General features: G+C 58.3%; 1 protein-coding gene across 6 annotated transcripts in view; it reads left to right on the top strand.

The window, feature by feature from the left end:
• Window positions 1-11,949, top strand: part of IL4I1 (interleukin 4 induced 1) — a 34,797-nt gene extending 22,848 nt beyond the window's left edge. The window contains exons 2-9 of one of the 6 annotated variants that reach the window (XM_028529465.2): window positions 892-963; window positions 2,804-2,953; window positions 6,880-7,118; window positions 7,745-7,857; window positions 8,361-8,562; window positions 10,069-10,137; window positions 10,462-10,598; window positions 11,015-11,949. In XM_028529465.2, the coding sequence (XP_028385266.1) occupies window positions 2,917-2,953; window positions 6,880-7,118; window positions 7,745-7,857; window positions 8,361-8,562; window positions 10,069-10,137; window positions 10,462-10,598; window positions 11,015-11,918 (1,701 nt within the window). In that variant the 5' untranslated portion in view covers window positions 892-963; window positions 2,804-2,916 and the 3' untranslated portion in view covers window positions 11,919-11,949. Of the gene's footprint in view, window positions 1-891; window positions 964-2,722; window positions 2,954-5,873; window positions 6,479-6,620; window positions 6,793-6,879; window positions 7,119-7,744; window positions 7,858-8,360; window positions 8,563-10,068; window positions 10,138-10,461; window positions 10,599-11,014 lie in introns of those variants that run through there. The other 5 variants (XM_036012587.1, XM_036012586.1, XM_028529461.2 and 2 more) reach the window with 5 other exon arrangements.
• The last annotated feature ends 80 nt before the right edge of the window (window positions 11,950-12,029 follow it).

Genomic DNA, 12,029 nt, shown 5'->3' with positions numbered 1-12,029 from the left:
ATGGAGTGACGTCCAGATAAAACGAGTGGAGGGAGGCCCCAGCAACCCCACTGGCTTCTGCACAAGCTCCACCCCCTACAGCACTGGCCTTTGTGTAGTCCGTGAACCTGGACTTCATCTGTGACCCGTAGCTGACCCCTCCCTACACCAGAAGACGGTGTGGCAGGCCTGGAGTCCTCCTAGAAAGTAAAGAGTAGCTCATGTTTTACCCACATTTATTCATTTGACATCCATTTGTGGAGCCCCTGCTACATAATAGATCCTGACCTGGCCTCCGGGGTCACAAAAATGATGTTTCTCTGTCCTGTAGGAGGTCCTGGCAGAGGCCACACAGCTGACAGAAGAAAAAAAATTTCTGCCCTGACTGGTGTGGTTCAGTGGGTTGGATTATCGTCCTGTCCTGCAAACCAAAAAGTTGCCGGCCCATTCAAATCCTGGTCAGGTCCCTGGTCCCAGGCCGGGTCTCCAGTTGGAGTCCTGAGAGTTACCCTCGATGTTTCCCTCCCTCTCTTCCTCCTTTACCCCTCTCTAAAAATAAATCGTAAAAAAAAATTTCTTGAACCTGCACTTCTAATGTATATAATATACCTATTATTTTACACATTAAAACTTTCTTATAGTTGTAATATTTTGTATTTAAAACATTTTTTTAAATGTTCCATTTTTTCCCCACACCCTCAAGTATCATGGACACCCTACTTTGAAGAACACAAGCAATTATAATAAATCAGACAATGGCCATGCTGGGGGGACGGCCCCTGTGCTCCAGCACCGTGGGGGTGGTGGCCCCAGTAGGCTTCAAGGGCTCCCAGGATTGAAGCAGGGGCAGCAGCAGATGGGGTGCCACCCTGTCAGTGCCTGCTCCATTGTAACTCCACTTTCCCTTTCCAGGAAGAACACAGAGCGCCCCCTGGCCAGTGCAGACAAATGGCCTCTGCTTAAGTTCCTCTCCACCCAGGAAAGGTGAATCTCCCTTCCGTAAGCTGCTACTGCCTTTCTTCTCCCTGGTCAGGGATGAGTGGCAATTGGATTGATGGTTGTGGCTTTTCTTCTCAAACTCCCAAATGGCAGGGGTAATATTGGCCCAGCCCCTTCCCCAGGATGAGGCCCCAGCCTCAGACACAGCTTGGCATCAAGGGGATCAATCCTGTGTTTGAAACCACTAGGGATTTCCTGAGGGACAGCAGCCTTCAGTCTCCTAGGCGGGGTTGAAGTGGGATTCCCAAGCTGTGGTGTGCTGGCCAGCAGCTTGGAGCAGCCTGCCTCCAGGGTCGGGGAAGCCCCGGCGGGTAGCGTGTGCCTGGTTCCTGCGGTGTGAGTGGTTCCGCCATGGCCAGCTTCAGGCCACCAACCTGGAGTCACCCAACACGAATTCAGGAAATTGATGCATGCTCTACAGATATGATTGTAAAATGTAAGCAAATACTTAGGAAGTGAAGAATGTAGAGTATTCCTGGGGGTTTTTTTGTTTTTGTTTTTTTAGCAAAATTGTGAATATAATTTTTGAATAATGGCTTGACATCAAAACCAAAGATCTTGAGAATTAACCAGTAGACTCCTGAACTGGCACCGGCCAGCTCCAGCACACCACGACTCCCTCAAAACTGCCTATGAGCTTTTAAGAGTCTGGACCCAGGGCAGGGGCTGAGGACTCCCTCAGAGCAAAACCCCTCACCCTCTGAAGCCAGGTCTGCTTCTGGACACTGGCCAGCCCCCAGCGGGGCTGAACTGTTCCCAGCTGCCCCTGTGCCTGTCCCACAGCTCTCACCTGGGCACTGCTCACTTCACATAGGGACCTGCCTGGGCGCCCCACACCTTGCCCGCATCTTGGTTCAACCCCATGAGTTCCACCAAGCTTTCCTTGAGGCAGACACCAGGCTGTTGCGCTACCCTGCAGACTTGGGTCTGGCCTGGGGTCGTGAGGTCACATCACACACCCCTGGCTCAGAGGACACAGACCCCAAGACCACTGAACTGAAAGTGACCATATCACTCAAATGCAGTGCAAGCTCTTACTTGAATCTTGGTTCATGTCAGTTAAGAAAACTTGGAGACATTCATAGCCCTGGCTGGTGTGGCTCAGTGGATTGATTGCTGGCCTGCAAACCAAAGGGTCACCAGTTCAGTTCCCAGGCAGGGCACATGCCTGGGTTGCAAGCCAAGTTGTGCTCCCACTGGTGGGTGCATGAGAGGCAACCACACATCAAAGTTTCTCTCCCTCTCTTTCTCCTTCCCTTCCCCTCTATCCAAAAATAAATAAAATATTTTAAAAAAAACTTTTGGAGACATTCAGGGAAATGTAGACATCGATTTAATGACATTTGAAATGTGATCAAGGCATTGTAGTGTCATTTTTTAAAAACTAAGTTCTGTTAGAGCAGAGGTTGGCAAACTGAGGCCCCACTTCCTGTTTTTATAAATAAAGTTTTGTTAGAACGTAGCCATACCCATTTAATTATATGTTGTCACCACTTGGAGGGCAAAGTTGAGTAGGCGAAAAGGAGTCTGTGGCCCTCAAGGCTTCAAATATTTACAGAAAAGTTTACGAACTCCTGTTTTACAGAAACATGCCAAAAGTATTTAACTACAAACTAATCGTATGTCTGGGGTTTGCTTTAAAATAATTCAGTGTGGGAGGGAGAAAATGTAAATGAAACACCACGAACTGTGAAGCAGTGAAGGCACTTGGGTTCCTCGTCCTAGTCTCTCTGCTCTGATATATGCTTTTAATTTTCCAAAATTAGCTTTTGAGAAGGGAAGGCCTGCCCTTCACAACCTCCCAACTGCTTTGACCCCACACCAGGACTCTGGCACCACTAGTCTAACGGAAATCAGGACAGGACAGAGCCACAACTCTTCACCCCGGTTTCGTACACGCCCGATGATGACTTCTGTCCCGGGCTAACCAGAAAGGCCATGGGCGCCGAGAGAGCCCCCCAGGCCCAGCCATGCAGTGAGTGTCTCCTGGGCCCCGGGGCTTCGGAAATGGGAAGGAGGGGGCAGGGGGGCTCCAGGAGAAGGGTCTCCCTGTCCAGGGGTCAGGCCAGAGACCAGGGCCTCAGGAAGGCTGCCCTCTGTCCCCCTTCCCCACCCAGGTCTGGAGCCATGACTTCTGCCTGGGGCCCTGGGCATTCCCCTCACAGGCTCTGCCCCTCCCCCGCACTAGTGAAAGTTTTAACACCAACTGGTCAGGGTCTTTGGGCCAACTCAGGGAAAAGGACACACATAAGGCACCCACCTATTCCCCCTACTCTGTGGCCACCATCACCATTAGCTGTCTGGATGAGGCACAGAGGTCCCCAGGGGGCCAGGCCAGGTCTCTCTGGCTACGTTGGACTTGACCTTGACCCCATTAGAATCATCTTTGTAGCTCTAGAAGCAAACTAGACACAATAGGGTTTTTCCCCTAAAGATGGTTTTTATCTGGAAGGATTGACATTGTCTAGAAACCCCACCGTGAAGCCAGACTAACCCAAAATTAACTGAAGCAGATGTGCACGACTCGTGGGGAAGCCCAGGCCTTTCCCTTTGACTGCCCTCACCCCCGAGTCTCACCATGTGTCTGTGTGTCCGTCTGTATATCCTACCCACCAGCTCAGCAAACCTAACCTCATCGAAATCCTTTTTCCAACGCACCCCACCTTACCCACACCCTACATCTAAGCCTAATGCCAGTCTCCCTGGTGTTGCCAGGAATGGCTCCAGAAGGTCCAGTTAGTCCACCAAAGCAGCCCGCACGTGGCTCACAATCACCAGACCCCAAAACAAGCCTCCATCCACCATGCGGCTCTCCTGCCCACTGCACGCAGGTCTCCATCCTGGACCACATCTGGCCACTCGAGAGTCCCACCTGGTACCAGCCTAACCCTAGAAACAGCTGGCGCTGTCCAGGGGTGTCCGGGGTTGTCACAGCTTGAGGGGCACGTGTTACTGGCATCTAGTGGGTCAAGGCCAGTGATGCTGCTCAACACCCCGCAGGGCCCAGTGCAATCCCCACACAGAGGGCTGCAAACACCAGTAGTGCTGAAGCGGAGAGGCCCTGCCCTCACCCCGTCCCTCATCCACCAGCCTGAGCTTGTTGCCCGTCGCAGGGTGGCTGGGAACAGGGCTGGAGCCAGGCCACCAGGACAAACCCAGGCTCTGCCATTTCTTAGCTGGTGACTTTCTGGGCCTCAGTTTTATACATGGTAAAGTGGGGGAACTGCTGTCCCTCCCCCTGGCCAAGTTGCTCCTGGAGTAAAAGGAGACATATGTAAAGTATCTGGCAAGTGGGACGGATCAGCCCCTCTAGTCACCTGGCAGCAGCGAGGAGACTGGGCAGGCCCCGCCCTGGTAGGGCCCCCGCTCCCAGGCTGTCAGTGCAAGCGAGGCTGCCTCCTGCTCATGGGCAGCCTCCCGACTCTTGCCCGGCCTCCATCCCTCCCTCTGCCCTGCTGACTTTTGAACAGGTGTCCCGGGAGAGGCCTCCGCTCCACTTCTCTTCTTAGAGCCCAGGAGGCGACCTGGGGGTGTGTCCGAGTCCGGAAGGACTTTGGAAAGCAATCCTATGTGGGAAAGCCCAGTGGGTGGGGGGCTTAGAGACCCCAGCAGAGCCCCCCAGCCACTCTGGGAGCCCCTGGGTCTGCCTCCACCCCTCTCTGCTTCCACGTGATTTCTGCTTCCTTTCTCCGTGGGGGACTTTGCCATGAGGACTCAGAGGGCTGGGACCTCTGGGAAGGGGACACCTGCCTGTTCCCACTGTGGGACCTGGGGAGGACACCTACCCCTCTGCGGGCTAGGTCCCCTCCCTCACGGGTGTCAGGGACTGGAGGGGAACCTGTGCTCCATGTGCAGCTGCTGTTGCTGCGCGCGAGGTGCAGCCCAGGTGGCACTCGTAGCCCCCATGTCACTGTGCGGGAAGCTGGCGGGCATCCTGCTCTGAGGCCTTGGGCAGGTCCTGGTGTATTCCCCCAGATGCCCAATCGCCATCTCCAAGTCTCAGTCTCATCCTCTGTCCAGGCAGCTCTGTGAGGTCCCCAGGGAAGGCAAAGCACTGAGCCAAGGGCCACCTCAGAGCGGTTTGCCCGGGGACAGTCCCTGCCGCTCCTGTTTCACGGACACGTGCCCTTGGCTCTCACTCAGTCTCCAAGCTCTGTCCAGCTCACTGATTCTACTTCCTTCTCGGCCACTGCCTCCCTGCACCATATGCTTTCTGAGTCACTCGCTTGCACCGCTGCACTGCTGCCTGCCACCCAACCACATCCCTTTGTGATTCACTGCTCGGACTTTCCAGTCGTGTTGCTGGCTTTCCTTCTTCCCCGCAGCCTGGAGCCCTCTCCTCCCACCCCAACAAATCTCCCAGCTGCTTCTCCACCTGCCCCCACTTCAGGGGGCCGGCCATGGGTCCCCCTGACAAAGCCCCCGAGGCCCCCGCTGCCCTGTCGGGGGGCTCCTCATGGCCCAGTCATCTTGTCCTCACTGCTGCCACCCACCCCTCAGGAGGAGAGTGCCCTGGAGACAGGGGTGGCAAGGCAGACAGGCAGAAGCCCCTGCAGCCGTCTCTCCGAGGTGCCCCCACACTCCAAGCTGCGCCAAGCCCCACTGTGGCTCTCTATGCGGGGATGGCAAGGCCTGGGACAGGCACACCCCGCCTGGGCTGCTCCCCGGCAGCACCCAGGGCGAGGGGCACTCACTCAGGCAGGTCCCCTCCAGTGTCCCCACGGTGGGCAGCTGGCATTTCATGGGGAGCAGGTTCTGGTGCTGCCCTGGGTGTGACCACAGGCCTGACCTGGATTCAGTACCCAACCCTCCACTTGACAGCGGTACACTGGAGCCTCAGAGGGGAAGGCCCCTGCTCAGGTCTCCCGCTGGGAGGCCCCCCCCACCCAGGACGAGGGCAGGCTGGCCCAGAGCCTGCCTCTGAGCACCACGCCCGCTGCCTGCAAGCCCCACAGTGGCGCCCATTTCACAGACAGGGACACAGGCTCAGAGCAGCCCTGTGGGAGGGGAGGGGAGCCAGCAAGTGCCATTCAGGGCACAGCAACAGCTGTCACGGAGAGGGATTCAGAGGCTGTGCCAGGGAACATGCAGCCCAAGGCCAGAGACCCCCTCTCCCCGTTGTCAGAGGATGAAGGAGGTGGTGAGAGCTGCGAGAAGGCAGACGCAGGGTACCTGCTCCAGACCGCTTGGCCACTCCTGGGTGGCTAATTATGAGTTTGTTTCCGGCCCTCCCGCCCCAGAACTATTTGAGGCAAGAGGAGGAAATTACACTGATTGATTTCCTCCCGACCCCCTGCCCCACGGGCCTCTCCCTCCAGCCTCAGTTCAACTCTGACCACCTGACCCTGGGACCCAGGAAAGCAGTTTCATTTCCCCGCAGTCTGATTTCCCAGAGGGAGGGGCGGGTGGGGTGGGGCTGGTTTAAGGACAGAGAAGGGGGCCCTCCCCGCAGACAAGCGGAGGAGCCTGGCAGTGCTGCTGCTGTCCTGGGACAGCCAAGGTACTGGGGGTGTGGGGGGGGGGGCACAGAAACAGAGACAGGGAGATGAGAGGAGAGGAGAGACAGACAGACTGACAGGGGTGGGGAGTGAGGAAAAGCAGGAATAGAGGAGAGAGAGACAAGGAGGCAGAGATGGGGAGAGGAGGGCAGATGGGTGAGCGAGGAACAGGGGACTGCGGGACCCGGATCAGGAGACAGACATGTCTGCAGAGAGTGGTGGCCTGGGGGAGAGGGCCCCAGGCCCCTGTCACAGCAGCCCTTGCTTCCCCTTCAACCCAGACACCATCTCCCAGGGACAGTCATGGCCTTGTCGGGTAAGTAAGCAGAGGAGGGCATGGGGGGCGGGGTGCAGACCGGCTCTCCCTGAGCAGCACACCCATTGATCCTGTCCTCCTCCCCAGCCTGGCGCCTCCTTGCCCTGGTCCCCATCCTTCTGGGCCTGGTGGCCTCCCTAGAATGGAAGGCTGTCCACAGCCAGGACCCCTTTGAGAGATGCATGCAGGACCCCGACTACGAGCAGCTGCTCAGGGTTGTGACCCTGGGCCTCAATCGGACGCTAATGCCCCAGAGGGTAATTGTGGTTGGTGCTGGTGTGGCCGGGCTGGTGGCCGCCAAGGTGCTCAGCGATGCCGGACACAGGGTGAGAAGCGCTGTTTGCAGTCTACTTTGAGTCTTTCCTGCTGCAGTGGGAGGGACACATCCCTGTGGGGGATGGAGATGGTGGGGGGTGGGGAATGGGAGCTATGCTTCCCCCCACGGAGTCTGGGAGGGGAGCCTGAAACCCCCGCTCCACCGTGAACCCAAGGGAGCGGGAGCATGTGCTGCACCCAGAGGCCTTTCACTCCCCATCCCACTCTTTGTCACCTGGAGGGAAGTCCCTGGAAACATCCTCCAAACTTTTGGGGGAAATTTGTGTTGTGGATGGACACTCTACCCAAGGGGAAGTGCCCCTTGAGATCTAATCACTGTCCCTCTCACTGAAATTCAAGAAAGAAAATTGAACCTGGCCTGGGACACATGAGAAATTTCCCCCTCCCTGAGCTGGGAAGTCCCTCTTTAATCTGGCCGGCAGCCTTCCTGCTGCAGTCTGGAAATTATCATATTGTACATGCTCACCATGACCTTCTGTTCTCCTAGCAGCCCCTCCCACCTCCCCTTAAACAAAGGGACCCTTGTCCAGTCTGGGTCTGTCCTACAGTGGGGATGTGGGGTGGGGGTCAGTGGGAGGACCTCAAGAGTCCTGCTTGAGGTCCCCCCATCCCTCAGGTCACAATCCTGGAGGCAGACAGCAGGATTGGGGGCCGCATCCTCACCTACCGGGATGAGAAGACCGGCTGGATCGGGGAGCTGGGAGCCATGCGCATGCCCCAGGCACACAGGTGAGGCCAGACCCTACCAGTTCCCCCACTCAGTGCCCCTGGACTTGAACTCTGACCCCAAACCTGTCCCCCCACCTCCAATGCCATTCTTTTTATAACCCCAGTGCTCCCCACACTGTACCCCTGAAGTGCTCAGGCCACAAAGTCCAGCTGGACCCCTAGCTAGACCCGCCCAGCACCTCTGGACGCCCAGCCCTACCTCCCTGACCCTAGTCCCTTCCCCAGCCCAAGCACTGCCCCGCAACCTCAGTGAACACCAGCTTTCACTCCAAGCCCAGTCCTACAGCGGGATGGCCCCTAAGCTCCCAACCTTGCTCCCATTTCATTCCCATCCCCAGCACCGATGACCCCGAGGGTAGCCCCTCTCCAGCTTCCTGCCCACCTCCAAACTCTGGCCCCGGCTGCCCTACCCACCCCCTTCCCTCCTTTGAGCCCCAGGTGGGGGGTAGAGGGGATCCCTATCCCCGCTGCTGCACCCTCACCAGCTTTGTCTGCTCCCTCAGGATCCTCCACAGGCTCTGCAAGAGCCTGGGGCTCAACCTGACCGAGTTCGTCCAGTATGACGAGAACGCATGGACGCAAGTGGGCGACGTGAAGCTGAGGAACTACGTGGTGGAGAAGATGCCAGAGAAGCTGGGCTATGACCTGCGCCCCCAGGAGCGGGGCCACTCGCCAGAGTCTATCTTCCAGATGGCTCTCAACAAGGTGGGTGCGTCCTCCCATGCTGCAGCCCTGCGCTCCACACTGCTCTGGCCTGTGCCCCCCTCAGCCTCCCCCTGGCCTGGCCATCCTTCTCTCCCTCGTGCTTCTCCCATCACCGCTGCCTCTTCCATCTTTAGTTCCCCCACCAGCTCGGCTGATCCCCAAAGCACCATCAGTCTTTGGTCTCCGATCTCCTGTCCTCTGCCTCAGCGGAGGACAGCCTCACCTTTCTGCACCTGCAGGCAGCTGTCTTCCACACCCAGCTCCTGAGACCCGCCCCCAAGACCCTGGTGCTCAGCATCTTCCCCAACCCTCTCATACTCCTGGGTTCCCCATCTCACAATGGCCCTGTCACCTCCAACTCCCCAATCATAAGGCAGACTCCCAGGTGCCATCCTCACTGCCTGTCCTCCACCCTGTCCCATCCTTGCACTATTCCCATCTCTTTGTCACCACAGCCCCGGCCCCGATTCAGGCCTCATCCTCTCCCCTGGGTCCTTCCTGCCCTGCCTGCTCTACCTGGAAGACCCTTTCCCTTTCCCACCCAGGGAACTGTTCATCTCTTAAGGACCAATGCCAATGTCCCCTCCTCCAGGAAGCCCTCCCTGATCCCCTCAGGAAGGAGCTGCACCCCTTGCCCCTTCTCTGGCAGCTCCTAATTGTCCATCTTCCCTTCTGGACAAGGGTGGGCACCTTGTTCAGGCCACTTCTGTGTTGGAGAGTGAGGGAGTGAAGGCCTCATCCTTCAGGAAATCCCACGGCCATGGTGGGGAAGCCAGGTTGACAAAGAAGAAGGCTGAAATCAGACGGGGAAGTAAGGAGATGAAGCTGGAACAAGGTGATGAAGAATGGCCACAGGGGTGCTGGGCAGAGATGAGGCAGGGGGACAAGTACAGGGGTGTGGTGGTAGGGGAGAGCCAAGGCTGGTCTGGGCACTGGGTACTGTCCTTAGAATGGGAGTCTCCTTAAGAGATGGCGACCAAGGGGCTACCAGGGGCCTCGGATGTCAGGCTGAGGGGCTAGAACTCTGTAGCTCCAGGTGCCAGGCAGCCATGGGAGGGCCCTGGGCAGGAGAGGGGCTGGTGAATGACCCCCTCAGCGGTCATGCCCAGCAGAAGGGCCTCCGCTTCCGTCTGCACCCAGAACAATCTGGGAGACAGTTAGGGGGCACCAGAACAACACAGCACTGAGACAGCCCCAGTCCCCACCTGCAGGGAGCTCAGAGCCGAGGACAGATAGATGCAGGCAAAGCAGCACCCAGCTGGGATGAGCATTTCAGTGCTCAAATGTGCCGGGGGAGGAGGGACATTAGGGACTCAGGAGGACTTCCCAGAGTTGTGACATCTGAGTAGCACTGGAGGGCAAGGCCGAGGTCACAGCCAGGGCAAAGGCCAGGCAGCCTGGATGCGAGTGGTCAACGGCCAGCCTTGGACAAGAGAAGGAAGAGAACCCAGGCCCGGACTGTGGTGTCCCGCCCTGCAGCTCAGCAGTCTTCTTGTCTCTCTGCAGGCCCTCAGGGACATCAGGACAATGGGCTGCAAAAAGGCAATGAAGAAGTTTGACAGTTACACGCTCCTGGTGAGTGGGGGCCTCGGTGTCCCTGTCTGAAACCATGGCCAGGAGGATGCCCCGGGGGCTCTGGCCCAGAAGTCAAAGGGCAGGAACCTGGCCTGATGTGGCCCCCCTGCCTGACCATAGAGCTGGATATGCCCTGTCTCTACGCTTTTGTTTCCTCATCTGTCACAGGAGGGTGTGGAGACTGGACCCCTAAGGGGAACCAATTCCCTCAGGGAACTGGACTAAGCGGATGGTGGGTGGTGGCACACAATAGGGAGGTTCAGCTGGGGAGAGGCCCCTTTGGAGTGGGGCCAAACCGGCAGGTACGTCTTGCCCGCACCCCAGGAATACCTCCTCCGGGAGGGGAACCTGAGCTGGGCCGCCACGCAGCTCCTGGGAGACGTGATGTCCAAGGACGGCTTCTTCTACCTCAGCTTTGCAGAGGCCCTGCGGGCCCACAGTTGCCTCAGTGACTACCTTCGGTGAGGGGTGGAGCCTGTGGGGCCAATGGGGGCAAGCAACCCAGTGGAGGAGGTGGTAGGTAGTGGGGCACCTGTAGGTGGCAAGTGGGGCTGGCGAGAAGGGCGCAGGAGCAAAGGGGGAGAGACAGGGTGCCTCGGTCTGGCCACGCTCGCCCTCACATCCCAGGTTATGTGGAGGAAATAGGTAAGGAAGGTTGGGGAGAATGGCGTGGTCCAGGAGAAAAGAGGCGGGGTTTCCGGGTTACAGTTCTCGCTTCTCGGTCCCTGGGGGACTTGCGGGAGTAGAGGGCAGTGGTGGATGAGTGGGTGGGGTTCTCAGGGAGCGGGTGGGTGAAATGCAGGGGAGTGCCCAGAGCCGGGCCTGCAGAAAGGGGCGGGACCCGAGAGCCAGGGTCATGCTCCCGCCCTGCCCCCAGGTATAGCCGCATCGTGGGTGGCTGGGACCTGCTGCCACGTGCGCTGCTGAGCTCGCTGTCGGTGCCGGTGGTGCTGCACGCTCCCGTCACGGGGATAACACAGGAGACGCACGAGGTGCGTGTGCACATAGGGACCTCGCACCGAGGCCGGAGTCTGAAGACTATGGCCGCCGATGTGGTGCTGCTGACCGTGAGCGGGCCGGCACTGCAGCGCATAAAGTTCTCTCCGCCACTGCCCCGCAAGTGGCTAGATGCACTGCACGGGCTGCATTACATGTCAGCCACCAAGGTGTTCCTGAGCTTCCGCCGGCCCTTCTGGCACGACGAACACATCGTGAGCGGCCACTCCAACACCGACCGCCCCTCGCGCAAAATTGTCTACCCGCCGCCGGGCGAGGGTGCACTGCTCCTGGCCTCTTACACGTGGTCAGATTCAGCGGCCTCGTTCTCTGGCCTGAGCCTGGAAGACACGCTGCAGGTGGCGCTTGAGGACGTGGCGGCGCTGCACGGGCCGATTGTGTATCGGCTCTGGGACGGCACTGGCGTTGTGAAGCGCTGGGCAGACGATCCGCACAGCCAGGGCGCATTTGTGGTGCAGCCGCCAATGTTTGGGCAAGACGTTGACAAGGAGTACCGGGAGGAGTTCAACTGGGCCATTCCCTATGGGCGCATCTACTTTGCTGGCGAGCACACTACCTACCCGCACGGCTGGGTGGAGACGGCTGTCAAGTCAGCGCTGCGTGCCGCGATATTGATCAACAGCCAGGAGAAACCTCTGCCCGTGGAAGCAGAGCCCGTGCGCATGGCGGAGGCACCTGTGGACAGCCACACCCTGTGCGAATCTGAAAAGGGAGCCCCCCACCCACCAGATGTATATATGACTGCTCCACCCACAACCAGCTAGACAACCCACTATTAAAGTATTTTCGGAAAAAGCTGTGTGGTCTTGCCCCCTCCCTGGTGCAGCTGCTTCTCTGATGGGTTTGGAGCAAAGCCATCAGCTCTCGCGGAGCCC

Source organism: Phyllostomus discolor, chromosome 12 (assembly GCF_004126475.2).
Source record: "Phyllostomus discolor isolate MPI-MPIP mPhyDis1 chromosome 12, mPhyDis1.pri.v3, whole genome shotgun sequence".
NCBI classification, from domain to species: domain Eukaryota; kingdom Metazoa; phylum Chordata; class Mammalia; order Chiroptera; family Phyllostomidae; genus Phyllostomus; species Phyllostomus discolor.
The sequence above is the reverse complement of the archived record's forward strand: the minus strand, read 5'-3'. Positions and strand labels throughout refer to the sequence as shown.